The sequence below is a fragment of the Cydia fagiglandana genome, chromosome 8, assembly GCF_963556715.1.
Source record: "Cydia fagiglandana chromosome 8, ilCydFagi1.1, whole genome shotgun sequence".
Taxonomy (NCBI): Eukaryota; Metazoa; Arthropoda; class Insecta; order Lepidoptera; family Tortricidae; genus Cydia; species Cydia fagiglandana.
Genome location: NC_085939.1, coordinates 17,694,928 through 17,708,539, shown reverse-complemented (window position 1 = coordinate 17,708,539; position 13,612 = coordinate 17,694,928). Strand labels below are relative to the sequence as shown.

Here is a 13,612-nt window from a genome sequence, read left to right as displayed (position 1 = left end):
ATTTAAAATATGTCTCACGAAAGTTTAATATCGAACCTTGATGATGATGACATTTTACGTTTCGGAATGTTTCAATCCCCAGACAAAAATATCATCGGTACATCAGTATTCATGATCGCAACTTACAGGCTAAATAATTCGAATTTACACGATATCTAAAGGATCAGGTCAATTCCCTTGACATGAAACCTTAGACCATTTACTCGTAGTAACTGGATGTCATCGCTGTCATTTACGAAAGAGTCTGCCGATTTTTGCAGGGGAGGGGACGTCAAATGTATTGCTATTTCTACATGAATATATACGTAACGTACAAATAGGCATATCAGTCTATACAAAAGTTGGCACAATTGTGTAAGTTTTTCGGCAGAAGGGTAAGCTCTTAATGGCCACTCCAGTTATTAAATACTCTAAGCATGAAAGCGATATCTGAATCTGACTAATCAGTCAGTCATTTATCATTCGCGTAATAATAAAGAGAGCCTTTACAAACTGGTATGTTGAAATATATATTTTACCGAAAACCTTATGCCCTTGCAAACAATACAAATAATACTCGCAGCCATGACCCTGGGTGGGCATTGGGCATGGCACACTGCGTCCGATTCGCACGTTCGCTCCGAAGTTTGAGCGAGACGACGCTATGTGCGTATTATAGCGACATTCCGCTCGCACGTCGGAGCGACGTGTGAATCAGACGCAGTGTGCGATGCCCCTCTCTCCGAAGGCTTTACTCAACTGACAAAGATGACAGGGGTTTTTACACTTGGGCTTAAAAAGGTCGAATTAGAATTGTTACGCGCGAAGAATACGAGATGATGTGGTGAAGTGATGGTTCCTTTTTCAATGTCACTTCACATTTTTGATGAATTAGCTGTAATTTTTGACAGCATTTCTGACCTATCGGCCCAATTCGAACAATGCTTATAAGAAGTCACAGCGATATGATACAGAATAGATCTGTCAGTGTCTCAAATTACGTTTCTGGTCAAAGAAATGTCACTTTTAAAGTTGACAGATCAGTATCGGATCGTTGTGACATCTTATAAGCATTGTTCGAATTGGGCTGTATTTATTTTTTTCTAAATCTTTTTCCTGCAATTACAAAATAAAATAGGACAGTTAATATTAAGTATTTTAAGTCACAATAGGAATGTCGAACTATGATTAAAATGGATTATAATTTTAATTTACTTATATCACACCATGTATTAAAATAAATACCGGGTGTGGCCTGTAACACGAGCAAATAATTAAAACATAGATTGTACTCCTCAAACAGTAACACATTTGTTCAGCAACTTTTAAAATTATGAAGTATTTCGACTTCCTATTTTATATACAAAATAAATATTATCTTCAATGGACGCCATCGCCATCCCATATCATATGTAATTGACGTTGCTTGTCATGCCTTATACATAACAAAATTAGCAGTACATTGCGTCTTAAAATAAACTTTAAAGTGTATTAAAAATCAAACCACTTGTTATTTTTAAAAGTTGCTAAACAAATGTTGGTCAGTATGAGGAGTACTGCCTACAGTAAAATTTTTTGCTCGTATTACAGGCCACACCCGGTATACCTAATAAAAAGCATACTCGTACCTACCTACCATGTTAAGATTTTACATGATTGTAAACGATTGCCATGTTGGCTACCCACCACGCGGCAGACGCTCACAACATCCTCTCCTGCATTCTTCGATATGGTAGGTTTCTAAAGACGCTGATGAAACTATGTTTGTCTCTTTCACAGATGAAGGCGTGGACCGCGACAGAGCAGGACACCTCGTTGCCCTGCTGCCGCACGCTGCACATCAAGCATGCGGCGTATGCAAGCGCACTCTACACATTGGTAACTCTTTTTTAACCCCCGACGCAAAACGAGGGTGACCAAGATAAGTGTGCAACGATAATGATATCACACGCAATGCGAGTACATACATCATAATTTCATAGACGTATGAATTTAAAATAACACTTGCACTGCGTATGCTATCGAAATCCGGAAATGGAAAAATGTCATATAATGTCATACATCAAGGTCCCCGACTGCAATTGAAATAAAATACACAGGTACAGTCACCTGCAATAATATGTTACTCTTCGAAGGCCGCAAAAATATGTGACACGCTCCTTACGCCTCTATAAATAAGATCGTGTCAGATATTTTTGCGGCCTTCGTTGTGTAACATATTATTGCAGGTGACTGTACCTTCACGATCCTAAATGAGCATTAAACTTTTGCGTTTGCTGTTTATAACCTTCACTAAACACTCATAATATAGTCATATTCTAATTTACATTCATTATAGTTCGTTTTTTTAGCATTAGAAAGAACTTGCAAGAAGGTAAGCGATCTTGACATGTCTTTTAATTGAAAAACGCTTTTAAAAAAACCGGGCAAGTGCGAGTCGGACTCGCGCACGAAGGGTTCCGTACCATAAAGCAAAAAAAAAACGGAAAAAAAATGCAAAAAGAAAACGGTCACCCATCCAAGTACTGACCACGCCCGACGTTGCTTAACGTTGGTCAAAAATCACGTTTGCTGTATGGGAGCCCCACTTAAATCTTTATTTTATTCTGTTTTTAGTATTTGTTGTTATAGCGGCAACAGAAATACATCATCTGTGAAAATTTCAACTGTCTAGCTATCACGGTTCGTGAGATACAGCCTGGTGACAGACAGACGGACAGACGGATCCCGTTTTACCCTTTGGGTACGGAACCCTAAAAAATTATTACTTATGAAAGCAGAAGAATATAAAAAATGATCGTATTAGATTCATAATTGTTACATATTTGTAGTAACTTATTTTTAAAATGTGTTTTTCAATTAAAAGACACATCAAGATTGTTTACCTTATTTCTAATGCTAAAAAAACGAACTATAAGTTCTAACTAGTACGACTAAAAATTATATTTGGCTTTTCAGTTCTGACTGACTGCTACATAATGAAAGGTATTAAAATATGAGTGTGCATGGTATCGAGCTGTGAGCAAGTTTCATAAAAATATGTTTTAAGAGTGCTATTACATTTCGGGGTTGAGCGAGTTTAGGTATTTTACGCGCTGCGGCAGGCCGTGCGAGCTCAGTATTCCGATCCCTTCTACCACACTTGCACTACAATGATGGATTAAACATTCTTGATCCTTCGCGAAGCATATTGAAATCAACCATAACAACACTAACTGTACTTAACTTATAAAGTCCTAAAACTGTTATTTGGTAAGTACGAAAATACTAAATGCAGTGCAAATGTACATAGGGGCTGTTCATAAATTACGTCATCTATTTTTGACCCCCCCCCCCCCCCATCCCTCAAATCATCTACAAATCATGCTTCGGATGACTCTGTTTCCTCCTACGTCATGCTGCCATCATCCGATGTCCAGACCCCCCCCCCCCTCCTCCCATTTGAAACGACGTAATTTATGAATAGCCCCATACTCGTACTTATGAACGTATATTACTCGACAGAAATTATAGGTACTCGCTTATTTACAAGAAACAAGTTACAAGAAACTGAAGATACACAGGGTCTGATGATGGAGCTGGAAGGTGGCCACGGGTACCAGTCTATCATGTAACTAAACCACTTCGTGTTTGGGCTCGTTTGATTCGTCTCAACAAGATCTTTGACACTGAAGATACACAGGGTCTGATGATGGAGCTGGAAGGTGGCCACGGGTACCAGTCTATCATGTAACTAAACAATTTCGTGTTTGGGCTCGTTTAATTCGTCTCAACAAGATCTTTGACACAAGACAGTACTCAGGGTCTGATGATGGAGCTGGAAGGTGGTCACCATTACCAATCAACCATACAACTAAACCACATCGTGTTTAGGCTCGTTTTATTTATCTCAACAAGATCTTTGACACTAGGTGATACTCAGAGTCTGATGATGGAGCTGGAAGTTGGTTACCGGTACCAATCAACCATGCAACTAAACCACTTCATGTTTAAGCTCGTTTGACTAGTCTCAACAAGATCTTTGACACTAGGTGATACTCAGAGTCTGATGATGGAGCCGGAAGGTGGTCACCGGTACCAATCAACCATGCAACTAAACCACTTCATGTTTAGGCTCGTTTGATTAGTCTCAACAAGATCTTTGACACTAGGTGATACTCAGAGTCTGATGGTGGAGCTGGAAGGTGGTCACCGGTACCAATCAACCATGCAACTAAACCACTTCGTGTTTAGGCTCGTTTGATTCGTCTCAACAAGATGTTTGACACTAGGTGATAAACCAAACACGAAGCCCAAACACGAAGTGGTTCAGTTATGTGATAGACTGATACCCGTCGCCACCTTCGAGCTCCATCATCAGACCCTGAGTAGTATCTTGTGTCAAAGATCTTGTTGCGACGAATCAAACGAGCCCAAACACGAAGTGGTTCAGTTACATGGTAGACTGGTACCCGTGGCCACAGTCCAGCTCCATCATCAGACCCTGAGTACTAACTTGTGTCCAAGGTCTTGTTGAGACGAATCAAACGAGCCCAAACATGAAGTGGTTCAGTTACATGATAGCAGTGTTGGCAAAAAATCAATTCGAATTGACGATTGAGAATTGACCGATCAATTCGAATTGACGATTGACGAAACTAATTCTAAATCTACTGATTGAAGATTGACGATTACTAATCGTTAATTCAAATTGATCGGTCAATCCTCAATCGTCAATTCGGATTGACGATTACTTTGTATGTACCTACCTAATGTCCTTTTTATTTAGGCCATTTTTGTGAAACTGACCAAATGCGTTCAAAAGCGGTGTCTGAGTTTACCAAAGGTTCCGAAACATGTTTCCGACGGCTATATGAAGGATGTCCTTTTTGGAACATTTTCGGGACTTTCCTTAAAATTAACCGACAGCGTTCAAAATCGATATCTGAGGTGCCCAAAGGTTTCGAAACTTGTTTCCGAGGGAAATATTGAGAGATGTCCTTTTTTGAGACATTTCTAGAAATTACCCGATTGCGTTTAAAATCGATATCTGAGGTAAACAGACGTTTCTAAACATTTTTTCAACTGCAATATTGAAAGGTGTCCTGTTTTGGGACATTTTAGTGACATTCTTTGAAAGTGACTGATTGCATTCAAAATCGATATCTGAGGTGCAAATATGGTTTCAACGGCAATATTTAGATTCTACACTTTAGCCGCGTACTTACTTTACTACCTGCATTACACCACCCTGCTAAAAAAAGGTCATTTCTCGGTATTGCCGTCAGAAACATGTCTCGAAACCTTTGGGCACCTCAGATATCGATTTTGAACGCAATCGGTTAATTGGAAGAAATGTCCCATAAATGTCCAGAAAAAAAAGGAAACTCCGTCTGTATTGCCGTCGGAAACATGTTACGGAACCTTTGGAAATCTCAGATATCGTTTTAAAGTGCCAACGATCAATTTAAAAAAATGTCCCGAAATGGAAGGGACATCCTTCAATACTGACGCGCGAAACATTTTTCGGGACCTATGGTCGACATCGATTACGAATATGAACGTAATTGGCCAATTTCGAAAAATGTCCCTAAAAGAGACATCAGTCAATACTGACATCAGGAACATGTTTTCGAACCTCTGGGAACCTCAGATATCGACTTTAAGTCCAGTAAGTAAGTGCTTTAAAAGGACACCTTTGAAAACTAATCTTAGGGAAGGGAAAGGGACCCTAGGTTAATCTAGATTGAGAATTGATTTAATCCGAATTGAGGATTGATGCGTTAATTCCAATTGATTCAATCGGATTGACGCGTCAATCAGAATCAAATCAATTCGGATTGATCAATTCGGATTGACGCGTCAATTCGATTGATCAATCCGGATTGATTTAGTTCAGATTGATGCCAACACTGCATGATAGACAGGTACCCGTGGCCACCTTTCAGCTCCATAATCAAACCTTGTGTATCTTCAGTGTCAAAGATCTTGTTGAGACTAATCAAACGAGCCCAAACACGAAGTGGTTTAGTTGCATGGTTGATTGGTACCGGTGACCACCTTCCGGCTCCATCATCAGACCCTGAGTACTATCTTGTGTCAAAGATCTTGTTGAGACGAATAAAACGAGCCTAAACACGAAGTGGTTTCGTTGCACGGTTGATTGGTACCGGTGACCACCTTCCGGCTCCATCATCAGACCCTGAGTACTATCTTGTGTCAAAGATCTTGTTGAGACGAATAAAACGAGCCTAAACACGAAGTGGTTTAGTTGCATGGTTGATTGGTACTGGTGACCACCTTCCGGCTCCATCATCAGACCCTGAGTACTATCTTAAGTCAAAGATCTTGTTGAGCCGAATCAAACAAGCCCAAACACGAAGTGGTTTAGTTGCATGGTTTATTGGTACCGGTGACCACCTTCCGGCTCCATCATCAGACCCTGAGTACTATTTTGTGTCAAAGATCTTGTTAAGACGAATAAAACAAGCCTAAACACGAAGTGGTTTAGTTGCATGGTTGATTGGTACCGGTGACCACCTTCCGGCTCCATCATCAGACCCTGAGTACTATCTTGTGTCAAAGATCTTGTTGAGACGAATCAAACGAGCCCAAACACGAAGTGGTTTAGTTGCATGGTTGATTGGTACCGGTGACCACCTTCCGGCTCCATCATCAGACCATGAGTACTATCTTGTGTCAAAGATCTTGTTGAGCCGAATCAAACGAGCCCAAACACGAAGTGGTTTAGTTGCATGGTTGATTGGTACCGGTGACCACCTTCCGGCTCCATCATCAGACCCTGAGTACTATTTTGTGTCAAAGATCTTGTTAAGACGAATAAAACGAGCCTAAACACGAAGTGGTTTAGTTGCATGGTTGATTGGTACCGGTGACCACCTTCCGGCTCTATCATCAGACCCTGAGTACTATCTTGTGTCAAAGATCTTGTTGAGACGAATCAAACGAGCCCAAACACGAAGTGGTTTAGTTGCATGGTTGATTGGAACCGGTGACCACCTTCCGGCTCCATCATCAGACCCTGAGTACTATCTTGTGTCAAAGATCTTGTTGAGACGAATAAAACGAGCCTAAACACGAAGTGGTTTAGTTGCATGGTTGACTGGTACTGGTGACCAACGTCCGGCTCCATCATCAGACCCTGAGTACTATCTTAAGTCAAAGATCTTGTTGAGCCGAATCAAACGTGCCCAAACACGAAGTGGTTTAGTTGCATGGTTGATTGGTACCAGTGACCACCTTCCGGCTCCATCATCAGACCCTGAGTACTATCTTGTGTCAAAGATCTTGTTGAGATGAATAAAACGAGCCTAAACACAAAGTGGTTTAGTTGCATGGTTGATTGGTACCGGTGACCACCTTCCGGCTCCATCATCAGACCCTGAGTACTATCTTGAGTCAAATAAATACATATAGAATGTCAGGTCGTTTCAAATATTTTTAATCCTGTCCGGTAGTTTATTAAACTGTACCATTATAAATTATAATACTATAAAAACAGTGCTAGGATCAAAGTCTCTCGTTGCGGTTTACACGCACACAGTATAGCGTGTTACACGGCGCCCGCCGCACACAATGATAAAAAACCTCGTCGTCGCCGTTGAAAATGTGCGGAGCCGACCGACACACGTCCTGCCTGTACAAGCTCTGCCGCGGCACTGAGCTGGCGAGCGCGCGTCATCGGTAATATAGAGTAGTTTTCAAAAAATTGCCAAAAAATTATAGTAGAATTTCATAAACACTAATGTATACCAACAGTATAAGCAAACGTTGCAGATTGCTTGAGTATGAAAATGACTTCGATATTAAGTAGATTTTCGTAGAAATTGACACTTGTTTCGGAGAGAAAATTGAGTTCGTTTTACTTTGATTTTCTCTTTCTCAAAAGTATGTAGGAAAAATATCGTTTGATATGCCTAAAGTACAGGGTATTAGTAATACAAAATAGCCAGGTTTAGCAGAGTAAACTTCTCAACATTTCCAAATAAGAGCTTGCCGTTCAGTGCTTCACGGGGTTTTTCGGAAACGACCATCAGAAAAAAATTCATTACTAATTTAATAAGTCCTTTTTCTAATATTTACAACGATATTTAAAAAGATAAGAAGACGCTTTTACTGGAACAAGTACTCATTGTTTCTAATAATGAGCACAAAGTCCTGAATTTCGTCGACTAGTATCATCAATTTTGCATTATTTCGACTTTTCTTGTAAGAGCGCTCTTAAATAATGCCTAATGTCAATATTTGCAAGAGCAGACTCCAACCATAACCTTGGAAAGAAAAATAAATAAATAAATAAATATAGGACATTATTACACAAATTGACTAAGTCCAACATTATTACAACTTTACAACAAAACACTAAAACTTATAAATAAAAAAAATGCCCTGAGTCATGGTCCGTAGTAGGGGAGTCCAACAGTATTATTTATTTATTTAAGAAAACGGTGCAACGGCCTCATCTTAATATGATTAAATGAAAGCTTGTAATGATTTAAACTTGGCTAAACCCTGGTATGTTATGTAAAGTACCGGTCTTACTACTTTTCCAAGCATCCGTTAAATACTTCACACCGCATTTCACCGAAAATTCTCGAGTGCCACATACCAAGCGTTCCGGAAATTTCAACTTTAAGCTTGAACGATTCGGCCCTCGCGATATTTGTACATACCTGGATATTTAAATGTAGGTATAAAAGCACGGATATAATATATTTATTTTAAAAGAGACGTCTTAAGAACCAAAACAATACACGCACTATATATATTCATAGGTCTTTACCTGAGCGCCCCCGCTCTAAATAATTATAATTTAGTAAACATACAAATAATAATATATAACATTGCATAAGTGACCAAAGATTTACTAAAAACTGACTATTATTAGTAAATAAATAAATTGTATTTGTAAGAAATTTCATATTTGACATTGTACTTACTATAGAAGAAATAAAAGGGTTTTTCGTTCTATTTTATTATTAAATATATATTTATTATTGGTTATATTTCGCTCGAAGAGTTGCCAAACTTACTCGTGAATGTCTTTCGTTTGATGTGATCATTCCATTCAGATCTATTAAGATGATACACCTGTGCCGGTACCTATTTGATTTTATCTCTAAACACGCAATTCCGCAAACCAATTGAAATTCACACGCATGGTTGAATTTAATAGCTTTCTCGAATAGCGATTGTAGTTCAAATAGTAGAAACACGTGTAAATTATCTTCGTGAGATTGTTATTTTGAATACGCAATTATTTAATCACCACAATTATACCGGGTGGTGCCTGTAACATGAGCAAATAATTAAAACATAGATTGTACTCCTCAAACGGTGACACTTTTGTTCTACAACTTTTAAAAATTATGAATTATTTAGACTCCCTATTTTTCGTACAAAATAAATATTATCTTCAATGGACGCCATCGCCACGCCATATCATTGTGATTGACGTTGCTTGTCACGCCTTATACAAAACAAAATTCGCAATACATTGCGTCTTAGAATAAACTTTAAAGTGTATTAAAAATCAAACCACAAGTTATTTTTAAAAGTCGCTGAACAAATGTTAGTCAGTATGAGGAGTACAGCCTGCAGTTTAATTTTTTGCTCATATTACAGGCCACACCCGGTATAATATGAAACGATCAAGATACAAGATATTTATTCATAAACAATGTCAACTGTGTTTGAATACATAGATCTCTTCAACTTAAACTGAAAATCGTAAGTAGATTCCAAAAAAGGTAAAACAATGTTGACACTGCAATATTTTTTTTGTAAAATAGTAAATAACTTTTTAAAAATAAACACGCTAAGATAATTTATTTATTGGTAATTTTACTCTAACGATTTAAAAAAGTACTTTTATTTACTCATTTTTACATAAATACAAGACGCGCTAGTAAAAAGTAGCAACATTGTCTTACTTTTTTAGGGTTCCGTACCCAAAGGGTAAAACGGGACCCTATTACTAAGACTCTGCTGTCCGTCCGTCCGTTCTTCCGTCCGTCCGTCCGTCCGTCTGTCACCAGGCTGTATCTCACGAACACGACCGTGATAGACAGTTGAAATTTTCACAGATGATGTATTTCTGTTGCCGCTATATTAACAAATACTAAAAACAGAATAAAATACAGATTTAAGTGGGGCTCCCATACAACAAACGTGATTTTTGACCGAAGTTATGCAACGTCGGGCGGGGTCAGTACTTGGATGGGTGACCGTTATTTTTTTGCTTTTTTTGCATTATGGTACGGAACCCTTCATGCGCGAGTCCGACTCGCACTTGCCCGGTTTTTTGGAATCTAATTACGATTTTCAGTTTAATGCTGAAGCGTTTTGCGCATCTCTTGACGCCCGGCGGCCGTTTATAAACTCAGCCACCCAGTATTTCATCCATGCACAAAAAACACACATTCCAACCTCAAATCCAAAAACATTAAGTGTAAATTTGTTTAGAACAAATTGCATGTGTGTCGAATAGAAACCAATTGAGATTTCGTATAGAGCCCCATTCAACTCTATACGGTCCATGCTTTAGTAGAAATCGTTTCACACCTCTTTCGTGACTGGCCATTCAGAAAACTAGTTTCATTTGTGCTTGGCTTGTGGACTGATCACGGATTGACTCAATTGCTATTTATCCTCTAGCCGCCCAGAGACCTATAAAAAGGTCTCCTGTTCCATTCTAATTTGAACTTTGTGTTGACGAAATATAATTTCATTTTGCTTGGCAAGGTTTGACGTATGGGCGGCTAGAGGTTAGGGTTAACTCATAGTTTCATACACAACTAGGGACCAGCCCCGGCTTCGCACGGGTTAGCTAATTATACACCTAAACCTTCCTCAAGAATCACTATCGATAGGTAAAAAACTACATGAAAATTCGTTCAGCAGGTTTTGAGTTTATTGCGAACAAACACACAGACAGACGCGGTGGGACTTTGTTTTATAAGGTGTAGTGATGATATACTTAGGCTACCCACCGGGTACCAAAGTGGGTTGTACTCCTAATCCGTTTCCATAGCGTTATTTCATGAATAACTATCGCGGTACCTAACCAAAGACAATATTATATAACATGAGTAACATGACCCAGAACAATAGGATATCACAAATCACAACACAACAAAGTAGAAATTATTGTCATATCCCACAAATGAGGTAGGTACACATAAATTTCCTCTCCCGTCTCCTGCAGTCGATATCGTAGACGTATTAATTAAGATAGGCAAGTCAAGCGATAGTTATTGCTAAATTGTCGTATCTGAAACAGGGATGTTGCGGATATTCGCATCGGCATCCGCGGAACATCCGCATTATTTTCACACATCCGCATCTGTATCCGCATAAAGGCTGGCGTCCACTAGACTCGCCGAGTCGAGTCGAAACGCGTAGCCGCAGAAATTCGCCTGACGAGCAATACGCGCGGAGAGTCGAATCGGCGCGCCGTGGCTATTCGTCAATGGACGCAGTTGCATAGAAAATATAGGAGGCGAATTATTGCGATTCGATTCGATTCGCCTCGGCGAGTCTAGTGGACGCCAGCCTTAAAATCGATGCGGAGCATCCGCATGATGCTGATGTCGACCAAGTCGGTAACAGGAACGTGTTAGCGGCGGCGCCGGCGGCGTAAGTGCTAGGTAATTTCGTCATTATATATAACGAAATCGTCTAGATCCCGAAAAGTCGACCAAGTTACGGTTTATTAAATAAAACGCACGTATATTCTTGCTCAAATACTAAACGTTTGGTTTTTTTAGATTAAAAATACTAAAAATGTAATATTTGACGTTTTCGCACGTTATCGCGTCCGCGGATGTGAGGCTTTAAATATCCGCATCCGCATCCGCTTCCGCGGATGTCAAAAAATCTGCATCCGCAACATCCCTGATCTGAAAGGCCATTTATTATCACATTCCGTGCGTTAGGTATTTAAGGCAAACGTCTCCCTTCCGACCTGAGCGAATTGGAGCGGTGCTAGTTCAAAGTAATTTGAGGATTCCGTTTAGTAGTTGCCTATATATAAGTGTAAATGTATAAATTAATATATCGGTAGTTGCAAATAGTTTCAATCTTAAAATAGGTAACTGTTAAATGGGGACATTAGGTACTAAATGGTTCCTACCTAACAGGATTGGACAAAAAAATAAATAAATAAAAACAATTTGATAAACCTCAAAAAATAAGTGATTTTAGATTTTAAATCGTACAATGTTTGTATACATACGCACTTACTTTATTTTCGTACAAATAATCTTTCTGAGCCCTCTCGCGCATGAGAGGAGGCCTGTGCTCAGCAGTGGGACGTATATAGGCTGAAATGATGATGATGATGATGAATCTTTCTGAAAGACAACATACTTACCTACTTACAACACACCTTTTGTGCCTAACCGTGTTCGAGCATTACTTTTACTTTTTATCTACCACGGTTTAAAAAAAGCTTCTTTTCATAATATCAACCAATACACAACATATAAAAGCGCCACTTGAAAGCTCATTAACCGCGTTCTCCTCGTAAATATGTAATAAAAGACCTCACCCGCAGAACTCGTGACAATGACCACGGGCGTGCCAATTTTACGAGCCCTGATAACCTATAAAACGGACACGAAACAGGCGGGCCCACTTAACGAACTTGAAGGCTTGCTGAGCTTAAGTGGTAAATAAGTTTTTGGCAAAAATTTCATTTTTGGTACAAGCTTGGTGCTTCTCTGTTTGGCCTAAAGGTTGACTGGTAGAGAATGCCGTGTAGCATTAAGTCCGCCTTTTGTCACTGTATATTTTTTACTGTGCAATAAATAAAAAAAAGATTTTTATCGCTGACAGTACTTTTTTTTCCACAGGCAACTAATACTCATCGAGACAAATCTAAAAATCTCAAACACAATTAGGTTTCGTTGTTTTATCACAGAGTTCCTATGACCACCTCCTGTCTCCATCATCAGATCAGCTCGATGGTAATATTGCATTGTCACCCGACTTACATAGGTACCTATGTATGCAAATTTCCAGCTACATAGGGAAGTCGGGAAGTGGGTCAAATTTTATTTTAAAGTTTTGACCCGTACATACATTGGTCCAGTCACGCTCCGTGATTGTTACGCCATTTAGGGTTCTAGCTAATTTGGACTTTCAATAGCTTAAGTATGGAACGACCAATTTAGCTAGGACCATAAATAGTGTAACATCGCGGCGCGTGATGGTACATTGCAAGTTAATGCAAAGCTTGTAATATCAAATGACATTCCGTACACTTCAACAAATACTTTTTTTATAACTTTACCAAATCGTAAAATCGGAATACCGCCCCTACTTCCAATTAGAGGTCAAATAAATCCGCAGTGAAAATAACGAATCTTAAGACGAAGATGGAGCTGCGCGAAATCGCCTTTTCATACAAACGTCGTAGTCCTCATTTACCTGTAGGTAGGGAATGCTCCCGGTACTGAGTTTGTATGGTGAGAACCGGGAATTCCCGGTTCCGGTACTGTATTTGTATAGAAAACCAGTACCGGGAGCACTCCCTACCTGTAAGATGGTCGGCTCTTTATCATTTGTCACCATTCCTGTCACGTTCTAACAAATATGTAAGTGCGAAAGTGACGCATGTCATGATAAGTGA

The 13,612-nt window shown here is 39.3% G+C and overlaps 1 protein-coding gene across 1 annotated transcript in view; it reads left to right on the top strand.

Annotated features, from left to right (window-relative positions):
• The window catches only part of LOC134666825 (uncharacterized), an 80,436-nt gene that overhangs the window by 9,837 nt on the left and 56,987 nt on the right, over positions 1-13,612 (top strand). Inside the window, exon 2 of the mRNA XM_063524143.1 lies at positions 1,759-1,857. Coding sequence (XP_063380213.1) covers positions 1,759-1,857 — 99 coding nt within the window. The remainder of the gene's footprint in view (positions 1-1,758; positions 1,858-13,612) is intronic.